At 38.9% G+C, this 12493-nt stretch overlaps 1 protein-coding gene across 4 annotated transcripts in view; it reads right to left on the bottom strand.

The window, feature by feature from the left end:
* LOC140469697 (astrotactin-2-like) overlaps positions 1 to 12493 on the bottom strand; it is a 1585258-nt gene that overhangs the window by 1097263 nt on the left and 475502 nt on the right. For 3 of the 4 annotated variants that reach the window (XM_072566454.1, XM_072566452.1, XM_072566453.1), the window contains exon 4: positions 3466 to 3618. The exons of the other annotated variant lie outside the window; for it this stretch is intronic. In XM_072566454.1, coding sequence (XP_072422555.1) covers positions 3466 to 3618 — 153 coding nt within the window. The remainder of the gene's footprint in view (positions 1 to 3465; positions 3619 to 12493) is intronic. 4 annotated transcript variants of the gene reach the window in all.

The raw sequence follows: 12493 nt of genomic DNA, 5'->3' as shown, positions 1-12493 counted from the left end.
AGTCTACTAATCTCCATCTGAAAGATACCCAACAGTACCTGTAGGACTTGAGGACTTGAGAGAATTCTAAATGTTTTCAAACCTATTAATCTCCTCTGAGTCTATATGTATGACCCCTTGGTCAAAAACTGTGACCCTTAGTTCTAGATTCCCCAGGCAGGGGAAACATTCTTCCAACATTTAAAACCCAGAAGACCTTTTTTTTTATTTCAACTAGATCACCTTTTTTTTCAAATTTATTACAGTGTAAGGTTGTATGTTCTCCTTCTGAAATAGAATGTAAGTTCTCATGAAATGGTACCTCAGTACTTTTCCTAGGTTATTTTCCATCATTTGTGTTTTGTATTTGTATTATGTTTACGGACATCAACATTTGTATTGTTTTGTTGACCAGAATAGAGGTTTCTCGGTTTATGTAGCATGGCAAGCAAGAAAACTCCAAGCTGCAAAATGTATGGCTCTAGTGCAGCTGAAATTCTTTGATGTCATTATTTAAAAATAAACTTCAAGTGTCTTTGTAATGCTCTAAAGTTCCTCAAAGTGGAATACTAAAGGAGGGAATGCTGGGACCAATATGCAAGCTGTACCTTTGGTCTATGGAAGAAGAATCCATTTTATTCTGCATGACCTGTAGGCTTGGAAATGGGTCAGGTGGATGTACAGGATGCTTTTTAAGGTATTCTTACCAAAACCACATCTCTCAACACTCAATCACACTATGGTTAGATACAGTTGTGAGACTACTTTTTGTATATCTTCCTGGACAATAAACAGTCTACATGTGGTAAGTCAATCAATATATGATTCCAGTCCATACTGTAATCCTTTATCATTGAAATTGGTTTGCAGTAGATTTCAAAGTGCACGTAGCCATAAAATAAAAATAAAAATAGAACACAGTGAAATTCATTCCAGCTTGCCTATTGATTTATACAAGTACTTCTCAAATTTAAACTTTCTGAAAATTGAGAACAATAGGGAACAGACTCAACTATGTTTGATGATCATTCTCACCATCAACTATGAATAAATGCATATCCAATTTATCTTCACATTGCTTCTGAATGCTTTGTTTGCAGCAATATTTGATATTTTGTTATCCAAAATTGATGGTTTAACTGATGCAGTTAGCTCTCCATCATATTTACCTCACAATGTCTTCATCAGAATCTTTGGAATCATTCTAATCACAAATGAAAGTGCAGGAATAATCAAAAGACAGTGAACCAGACGTCTTATTTGAAGTGAGACATTAGTTTTGCAGCATTTGTCTTTTTGATAGTATGCTACCCTTGCATTTTGAGATTCTCAGGGTCTATTTTTCACTCTTACTAAGGGAAACGAATCAAGGACAAAACATGCATGATTTCTTTGCTTCCACTCTGGCAGGCAAAATTTTAAATTGAAAATGCACAAGTGTAATGTTTATTTACTATTTAAGATCTTAGGCAAATAGGTTCCGTCAAACTCCGAATGATAAACTTCATGCTTTTATGCATAGCTACACGTTAAATAATATTTTTGACAGTAAGACCTCCTTCTTCAGCTTAAGCATGCATTAAATTGTGATGCTAATGGACTCGATGATTAAACTCCCCCTCCCATTCCAACAATGACATGCAAGTCCTGGGCCTCCTCCACTTCCAAATCCCCATCACTGGACGACTGGAGGACGAACGCCTCATCGCCTTGGGACCTTCAAACCACACGGCATCAATGTTGATTTCACCAGTTTCCTCATCTCAAATCATCCCACCTCAATCCACATCCAACCCTCCAACTCGGCACTACCCTCTTGAACTGTCCTTCCTGTCCATCTTTCCTTCCCACCTTTCCACTCCACCCTCTGCTCCATACTTATCACCTGCATCCACCTATCATCTTCCCAACTATCTTACCGCTGGCCTTGTCCCTCCTCCTATTTATCCCTCAGCTCCCCCCCCCACCGTATTTCTAATCGAGAGCTTATGCCTGAAGTGTCAACTCTTCTGCTTCTCGGATGCTGTTTAACCTGTTGTGCCTTTCCAGCACCTCACGTTTTGTCTCTGACCTCCAGCATCTGCAGTCCTTATTTTCTTCTATGTACCGGGACACTGAGCACCAAAGCTAAAGGGTTATCTGGAGGTGCCTCAAGTTCAAAAAATACTATTCTTTACCATTTATACTATTAAGTTATTTCTGTCTAAAAGCTAGCCATGTTCATCTTGCATTTTCCAATGTTATTCAATTTAACTCTCTATTCCACTTTCACCAGTTTGTGAGTGAAGTTAATAAAGCAAAATGATTTTTCCTCTCTCACTTCTGAGCTTGAGATTCTGTCAATTACTTACAGACCTGAGACTGTGAAAAATAACTTGCTCATGCGCAAATAATCTATGTTATAAAGTCAACATATCTGCTTTAAGTTATATTTTCTCTAGTGCATACATTTCCAGTTTCCTTAACCTTACCTTGTGTTTACTTAGGTATCAATAAAATTTGTCTTCACCCAGTAGTACTACCTACATGATATAAAATGAATCCTAGCAGGTTCCATAGCTTGGCATAAATAAGGAATATATTCTAAACAGAACTGAAGATATAATGCAGCTTTGATTAATTGTTTCTTCTCACACAGTTTGTAAAAGTGTGATTGCTTCACGTTTGAGGTCACTTCCTTGATTCACTTTCTTCAGCTTTATTAAGAGATGGATATATTTGTACACATGAGAAATCATGCTATAAATCTCTATGGAAACCAATCAACGGTGCATATAATTGAGCTCACACCAAGATAGTCAGATTTGGCGACCTTTTTATGAAGGTCAACCTGTAACACAATAGCCCAACAACTGCAAATTAACTGCTCTATTATACCACATACTTGTGGTTTTCTTACCTGTGTGTTAACTTCATCCTCTCTCATATCCATGCAGGTCAAGGTAGGCATGTATAACTTAGGTATTTCTGCCCAAATTCTATGCATTCCTGTCAGTTAACACATTGCTCCAAGAAGTAGATTGAGCTTCAAATCTACGAGAAGTGTCAGTTTATCAGGCTCTGCTCTGCAAAAATCAACTTCAGCGTATTTACTACAGAAAGGCACTGCTTGTTCTAAGTAAGATGTTCAGCATAGGAGAAAGCAGCATGAAAGACCAGACCACCACAACACTGCTGCAAAGACTCAGAAGGTTTCCCCACCACAACCCCCACGCATTTAAACTCTCAGTTTGTAACCCATGTGCTGAGAGTGTGCAGCAGAGATGTGCTAAAGAAAGATGCTGCAGGGGAGAAAGAGAGACTCTATATCAAGAGAGTTTCTAGAATCTATAGTACTGAAGTTAAAATCAACCTGGATGGTTTGGTTGTCAGTGCATGCATTCTGCCACCACCAGGACCATCAGTTCCACCACCAACCCTAGGAGCACCTCTTCCCTTCAAAAGGATATTTAGAAATAGACTAAACAAGGCAGTTGTGTGTCCTACCTCTACTTTTATTCCTCCTTCCCTTCTTTCGTCCCGTGGATGTGCTGCGTGGTGCCTGCTGGAGGTGCGAGATCTCAATTGGCGTGTTTGTTCGAAAACTCTCCTTGAACTTCTGCATCAATGACTGCACTGTATCTTGAGTCACATCAGCGGCTACAATGTGTCAATTTTATCATTAAAATGTGAAAATGTTACATCTGCAAGTTCTATCAGTTGACAATCAAACCGAGTAAGGACAAAACTATACTTACATTTTTATAAAATTAAAAGCCTCATGACTCAAGAAATAAACAAGACTGAAGTGTTTTAAAAAAAAGAAACAAAAATAACTCCAGTGTCTGAGCTGTTGGATAGCCAGTTGTAAATCAGTAATCTAGTTTGTAGTATCTTCGCATTACCACTAGTAGGCAAGGAAATGTTGCATTTAACAAAAATAGCATATGCCAGGTGATTCTACTTGGTTTAGCTAAACCTAAAATCTGAAAGGATTCAAATTTCATTTTAAATCATTATTACTATGGTTCTGTGGCAAATAGAGGGCAATTGATCACTGGTTACTTTTCTAATGCATATCCATACAAATAAATCACTGAAAAGATCTAACTTCATCTACCTTATCCCTCTCCCATCCCCCTTTTCTAAGCAGCAGCAGACATATCCATTGTAGATATTATCAAGAGGTCTGTTGGAGGCAGGAAAACAAGCCAATGTTAAAAGTTCTGAGGGCCAAGTACTCCATTTAATATTGAAGGAATAAAAAGAGATGGTTGAGAATTACACTTAAGACAGATCTCTTCATGATTAGCTCACAGTTTCGTTTGGCTTCCACTCTGACCAGTATAAATCAGGATGGTTTAGTCAGCGAGCTAGGACTTTTCCTGTACGGATAACAGCAGACTGAACACCCAACACAATGTTATGCATTGAAGCACTTGCACGTTGTGCTTTTCATGCATTCTGACTCCTAAATCTCCCAATCTTCCTCAGATATAAGGCTGGTCCCAAATGACTGGTGAATTGCAAATACTAGACATTTGTTCGTGGCAGAATAAACTTGGCAGTTACAGACCACCCAATTTAATGCCACTGAGAGAATCAATAAGCCAGGAGAAAATCAACAGCCATGGATGGGAAACTTGGAAAACTGCTGTTAACTATTTCAATGAAATAACAGAGTGGTTAAGTCTGTGTAACTATTGTGTGCATATTAAATTCCAAAATACATTTAATAAAGTAACATACTTTAGGCTTGTTTACAGAAGTAAGAACATAAGAACAGAAGACATAGGAGCAGGAGTAGGTCATCTGGCCCATCAAGCCTGCTTCGCCCTTCAATAAGATCATGGCTAATCTTTTCATGGACCCAGTCTACTTACCCACCTGCTCACCATAACCCCTTAACTCCATTACTGTTCAAATATCTATCTTTGCTTTAAAAGCTTTCAACGAAGTAGACTCAACTGGGCAGGGAATTCCACATATTCACAACCGTTTTGGGAGAAGAATTTCCTCCTTATATTCAGTCCTAAATCTGCTCCTTCTTATTTTGAGGCTATCCCCCCTACGTCTAGTATTACTCGCCAGTGGAAACATTCTCCCTGTTTCCATCTGACCTATCCCTTCATAATTTTAAATATTTCTATAAGAAGACTGAGAGGGGATCTGATTGAGATATATAAGATTATAAAAGGATTGGACAGTCTGGAGGCAGGAAACATGTTTCCGCTGATGGGTGAGTGCTGATCCAGAGGACACAGCTTAAAAATATGGGGTAGACCATTTAGGACAGAGATCAAGAGAAACTTCTTCACCCAGAGAGTGGTGGCTGTGTGGAATGCTCTGCCCCAGAGGGCAGTGGAGGCCCAGTCTCTGGATTCATTTAAGAAAGAGTTAGATAGAGCTCTCAAGGATTGTGGAATCAAGGGTTTTGGAGATAAGGCAGGAACAGGATACTGATTAAGGATGATCAGCCATGATCAGATTGAATGCTGGTGCAGGCTCGAAGGGCAGAATGGCCTACTCCTGCACCTATTGTCTATTGTCTATAAGGTGCCCCCTCAATCTTCTAAATTCCAGTGTGTACAGTCCCAGTCTACTCAATCTCTCCTCATAAAGCTACCTTCTCAATTCTGGAGTCACCCCAGTGAACCTCCTCTAAACCTTCTGCAGGGCTAGTATATCTCTTCTCAAGGAAGGAAACCAAAACTGTACACAGTACTCCAAGTGTGGCCTCACCAATACCCAACACAGCTGCAGCACAACTTCCCGGAGTGTGAGATAAAGAAGCATGTAGTTCCAGTAAAAAGCTGTCATCCAGAATGTCCCAAGGTTCAGCACCGGTACTGCTACTTGATCTATGCTAAATATTTGAGGTAGTTGAAGAGTGGGGCTCGGGAATGGCAGGATATACATTTCATAATTTCCTGATGCCAAACTTGTAAAGCTTGTCAACAATGAGGAAGCTATTATTTTTAGAGATGGCACCAGATTGGCTGAAAGATGAACTCATGGCAGATTAAATTCAACATTGAAACATATGAGGAGATACGTTTCGTTTGGAAGAGTGAAGAAAACAGTCCTCTCTTTCTCTTGAAGAAAACATATGCCAAATGAAAGTATCTTCAAGATAGTGTAAGAATATAAAACATGGGGTTGTTTGTGCACAGATATCCAAGAGATAGGATACAAAAGTTGGAGAGGCTTGGTAATCTTACATAAAAAATTAAGTTCAACCCTATCTAAGATATTGTGTTCAATCTAGACAACCTATTTTCAAATCTTTAGAAGAGTCTGCAGAAGAGATTACTTTTAAATAGTTCCAGAAAATGATAGTTATATTGATAGACTTGAGAAATACTGTTTTGGAGGAAGAAACAGGAGGAGGAATTTTGGTGAAATTGTTTAAAAACATCAAAATGCGAGTAATTAGCTCAAAACTCATGTTTCAGAATAGTTCTTGTGGTGGTAGGAATTAATGTTAAATTTCAGATAACTGGAAACATTTGAATGAGAAATTGATTCATAACTCTGAAGTAAGTGTAAATCAAATAATCTTGATTTTTTTCCAGATAAAAGCTAAATAGAAAGAATTTGGCCAACATTGGGCTTTTTGATGGAGCCAAAAGGTCTTCAAGAGATGATCTTATTTCTGCACACAACTCCAAGTTGAAAGATGTTGCAGGCAGTTGGTCAACAAGGGAATCCCTTTGAAAGGGGCAATCATTCTGCAAAAGAAGGTTGCAAATCACCATTTGTTCTTAAGATAAATCAAATAAGTCATGGAATAAAAGATCTGTGTTGAAGATAAAACAAATAAATAGGTTACATTATTTCTGTTTGGAATGTCCCAAATGTGTCATGGTGTCTTGGGATTGTCCTGTGGGAGTTAAAAGTTCCCTTTGTTTAATCTACCTGCTGCTTCTCTCAGAAGAAAGTGCAATTTTGCTCTTGGGTTCACTGCAGCTCACTAAATCAGAGGACCAACAGGAGATAATTGCTCATCAGTTATGAACCTTAAACAGAGAAAATGTAACTTTATCATTCACTGCGTGGAGTATGGGCGAGGGGTCAAGATCATTTTGGAATTCACGGGATGGAAAGACTCTGGAATGTTTGTTGAGCTTGAAGTTAGAAGAAGCCTTACAACAGAAAGTTGAACTTAGCCAATGGGAAGATTCCCATAGATCTTATCTCTTGGAGAAGAGCTGAAATTCTGAGGAAAAACAATCAAAGTGATTTCCAGATGACTATGTCATAATTTAGTTGGTGCCAGAAGAAATGATTGAAGATTTAAGATTTTTCAAACATGCGGAGGGAAGACATGGGAGGGTGGTGAGGTGTAAAAAGTAGAATTGATTTTGTTACATGGCCCTTTATATGACGTCTTTTTATACTGTACTTTTTTTGATTCAATATCTTAATCATTCCCTAAACTTAAGAATACCAGAGATTATTTGGCAACATTTCCTCATGGTTAGTCCAGATTAGATCTGCTAAACACTTTGATGCTGGGTGTCTGCTTGACTAATCATCCTTTTAGGAGTAAAATACTGCAAACATGGATGACAATTAAGTCGGGTGGACAATCAACCACTAAACAAATATATGTTGTTCAAAAGGTTCACCTGATGGTGGAACAGTACAAAGTCATGCTTTCATGTTTCAAAAAGAACAGTCACAACCGATAAAAGATATCATGAGGAGAAAATGTAATATCCTGTTCAATTTGAAAGTCAATGCAGAGAAAAATAACAATTAATTCTCAAGTGTTAAGAATAGTAGGAAAAGTTTGGAGATATAAACTGTAGAGGAATGAATATTCTTTCATTTGTTGTTTAGACTATATCGTTCAGGATCAGTCAACATAACTGCTCAAGGTTGTGAAATTAGAAAGTGTAGATCATGCAACTTTGATTAATTGCTTTCTAGAATAGATTCTGTCAGGATTTTAGCCAGATTGCACTAGATCTCCCCAGAGAAAATAATAGGGTAAATAGAGACCCTTTAACAAAAGAAAATGAAAAGCGTTTCTTCTTCATTCCAATTTAACACCAGCTGTATACTGAATGTGTCATTCATTCAAAAAGCAGACACAATTCCTGCAGCACGTGAAAGTACCAACTCGCAGAGAGAGGTCAAAGAGAATGTGACCTGGATTGCAAAGAGGCATCAGCCTACTTCATCCAAGGCATGATTTGCTTCCTTCACTTCATTAGAAAGAAGACTCTCAATCCACAGTTGATAGATCTAATCCCATGAGTCCTCAAAAACAACAAATGAACAATGGCCTGTGTTTGGAATAAAGAGCAAAGTCTCTACTGGTTTCTTCATTGTAGATCCTTCCCTTTTAACAATAAAAGTGGGTTAATCACAGGAGCAATAAAATGTGCAACATGTGCATTTTGTTTGGGACACAGTCAGCCTTGAGAGTGCATATTCCTAACAGACCAAAAACGCTGTGCTCTTGAGCAAGCTATAACCATGCATATACCTCTGAAAAATTACACTGCTCTCCGTAATTAGGTTAACGCAGTGTTTAGTTGACGTGAGCAGAAGAAGTTAGCCACCATGGCTGGTTATCAGCTATATTTGATGCCTTATTAGTTAGTTTTGTCCGAATGCAAAAGAAATTGTTCACCCAGACCCCAATGCAATTTACAAAGGCCTAGTACTAATTTAATCACATTCCTGAATGTGAGGGACAAATCCAGATATTGCTCTCAGGCTCCTCATGTTCCTTTTAGAAAAATCGATATATCAATCAGGTTATTTTAGGGCTTGTCGAGGATTTTGGTTAAGTCACATCATTTGTATAGTCCAACAGGATCTTTACCCATAATCTAATTTTTTGTTTTAAGAAAGAAAATAGGTCAATCTCACTGTGAACTACATAAGTTATAATCAAAACTGAAAACATAAGTGTTATAAATTTATTTGAGGTGATGGTTGAGGTGATAAATAACTGAGCTGTGCAGTAGACTAAAATAACACTGAAAAGAAAAAATCAATTTGAGCTATTACAGTCAACCATAGTCAATGTGAAATTGTTGTGCAGTTGCAAGCTAATCTGGAAGGCCACTTAGAAAGCACTTTAGAACATCCTCAGGAGTATGCCGAGGTCATGAAAGGCACATGATAAATGCAAGTTCTTTCTTATGTTTTGAAAGAAACTTAGCCTGATGCAGTGTCTGAGGGTCTCAACTGGAAATGAATACTGTGCAACCATCAGTGAACATCACAACTTTTGAACTTTATGGTGGGGAATAAGCTATTGGTCTGAAGCAATTGAGGAACCAGTGATATCCTGGGGGTGAGATATAGGTTGGTGGGGAGTTAGGGGAAAATTGGAGGAGGAAGGGGGATCTGGAGCCTAGTGTCCTATGTTTGTGGATAAGACATGATTGGGCGATTTTCCCACATGACCAGAGTTGGAGCTGTACTGAAACAGCTTGGCTAATATCATGGCTAGTTCTGGAGCACAGCTCAACCATCTTACTGTCAGAAGCCGTGTCCACTGTCTTTTTGATGTCGTTTACAATGAACTGAATTGGCTTGGTGCTTCAGAAGTTGGCATTTTTGGGAGAAGATGGTTTCAAACATTTCACCCTCAACCATTGCACTCGGATGGTGCCTGACCTGCTGTGCTTTTCCAGCACGACTCCAATCGAGACTCTGATCTCCAGCATCTGCAGTCCTCACTTTTGCTCATTGCAGGGATGTGCTGGGCTCCACCTCCTCAACCGAGGTTGGGGAGATTTACAGAGCTTTCTCTTCCAGATAGTTACACGCCCACATTAACAATTGGATGTGGGGGTCATGAGCAGAGGGAGTTTGAAGGCTGATCGGGGCATGGGTAGGGACTGCCTTTTAACAGCCTACCCCTTGCTGCCACCAACGCTGTATCCCCAAACCCCCTCAAAAACAAAATGTGCCTTCAATTTCATCAGGAGAAGACAGTCACTTTGCTCACCCACAAGAAGGGCAACGAAGCAGGGCAATAGTGAGTTCAGGACTGCAAGTTGTCATTAAGTCCACTACTCAAGGACCTTAATTGTTGCCATGTTGAGAATGTCCCCAGTGGACAAACTTAATTGGTGAGGTGGTGAGCCCAGGACAAGTTTCTGTCCAGAGCCAACCCATCCAATGATTTCCCTTCTCATCACCTCAAATTCCACCCATAAATCATTACGTTTCTGTAACTGATCTTTGATTTAAAAATCATTTTGAGCATTGACAACTGCAGAAGTCATTTAATTTTATGCTAAAACACACAGTTCCTTAAAAATACAATACACCAAATCAATACGTATTAAAATAAACTTCCCGTTATATGCTATAATACCAAGTGACAGCATGCTGCACTATCAATCAATCTTCTTGGACTGAAAAGGCACAAAATGCTCCTTAAAATTCATTTTTGGGAAATTCATTCAGAAATGCTCTATGCTATAAATAGACCACACCATGAACAACAAATAAGTTCACCAAGTTATGATTTTGAAGCAAAATGCAATATATACGAACCACCAATGCACAACCACTTCGACTATAGTTTCATAATGACTGATTTGAAGATATTCCACCTTTTAAACTGAGTCCACAAAGGACTGTGGAGTCACATCCCCATTCATTCATGCTGAATCTGCCTTGCCATTGTAGATTCAATCAATGCATGCTTTTACTCTTCACAAAGTCAAAGCACCTATATTCAGCTGTGATTTGTATCAAAATCATCAATGTCACAATTACTGAGGATTTCTCCGACACCTACACAATCAAGTTGTAATGTTCTATATCTCCAACCAGATGTTATTTGAAAAAGTAAATTACATCTTATTCTAAGGCTTAATTTTCTTTGTCAATGTACGAGAGAAATTTCGTCACCCAGACAGACAAGAGCTCATGGAATTCTTTGCCACAGACAGTGGCTGAGACCAAAACTATTGAATGTTTCCAAGAATGTTTCCTGAGAAGAACAGAGTTGGATGATCTGCAATGATCATTATGAATATCAAAGGGCTGAATGGCCTACTCCAGCTCCTACTTGCTCCACTTCTATGCTTGCATTGTATATTGAAAGACTAAATAAAAGAACACAAAAGGAAAGGTCATCTATCAGTTGCTCATAATTAAATATTAACCGTTTCAACATTACTGTGTGGTGTTTTCGAAGAGTTCAATTTTAAACATTGATTGACAGGTGTCTCAGAGTATCTTGTAACAATCTGCTTGTGACAGTGTTTGAATGGGCACAGTGATCTGAGGAGAGAGTGGCCTCTGTTGTGTGTTTCCCTTGTCTTGCTAGTACCACAGTTTCGTTGGCACACAGAGATGTGGGGTAGCTTCTACTCTACCTCGAATTCTTATTCTTATATTTTGACCATCATTTGTGTTCCAGAACAATTACATTTGCAACACACAAACAGAATTATGTATTAGGACTGTAAACAACTTCACATTCAAGTCATAGGTTGACGTAATGTCTATAAAGAGCCATGGTGGGTGAGCTTGGCACGGAGAGTGTCAGTGGAAAGAGAGGGGGGATGGGAGTCTAGAGGTTATCATAGGTTGGTATGGAGAGGGTTGGAGAGCGGGTGGGAGGGCTGAGGGGATGTGATGGTTTGGAGTTTAGGACTTTTGATGTGTTACTGATTTGAAATAAAGCATCAACACAATTCTGACGCACAGAAGCAGACCCTCTGCCAGCCCGCCTCAACTATAGCCGTTATTGCATTTGTTCTGAGGTCATTCGGCCCAATGCTCAGAAAATCTGGTCACCCTAGCATGAAAATCCCAAAGATCCAGAATGAATAATTCAGTCAATTAGTAACTTTACAAGTTGTTCATTGTGTCATGTAGAATATAACAGCAGTGAATGTTGACACTGATAGGTCACACAAACAGCAACAATAAATGACCTCTCATCTGCTTTAGTTATGTTGGTTGAGAGATAAATATTGATCTTGACCATGAGAATTCCCTTGCTCTTCAATGAAAAGCACTGCAGGGTCTTCTGACAAAATGAACTGCATTCTAAACATCGGATTTAACACTCAGTGCATTTTTCACATTTATTTAACTTTGCCTACATTTCTCAGAGTGACTGAAAATCTTCAATAGCTAAAGTTACTCAGTGAGCACCTTCCCATGGAACACTAGAATGGCAAATACAGAAGCAAATAATCCCACTTCAGTCACTAGGATAGCACATTGGAAATCAAGCCCCACTATTCCCAGAGGTACCACAGAAGTGCAAGGCTTTTCCGAAGTGCACAAAACTTGCCAATTTACCTCTCTTTCTCAACCCAGCTTGACACAACATGCAAAGAGGCTTCTGGACTTACCAAGAGTTATTATTTATTACAAATAATTAAAGTCTACCTACAGATGAATAATTATGAACCATTGACATATAACTTCACAAAATGAAACTTTAATCCCCTTCCAAAACTTCCCCCAGTAAGCATACATACAGAGAGACATGAAACAAACATGGGTGCCATGGGCAGAGGGCAAGACTGAGAAGGCA

This window comes from Chiloscyllium punctatum, chromosome 49, assembly GCF_047496795.1.
Source record: "Chiloscyllium punctatum isolate Juve2018m chromosome 49, sChiPun1.3, whole genome shotgun sequence".
Classification (NCBI taxonomy): Eukaryota; Metazoa; Chordata; class Chondrichthyes; order Orectolobiformes; family Hemiscylliidae; genus Chiloscyllium; species Chiloscyllium punctatum.
Note: the sequence above shows the minus strand (reverse complement) of the source record. Positions and strands in the feature narration are given on the sequence as shown.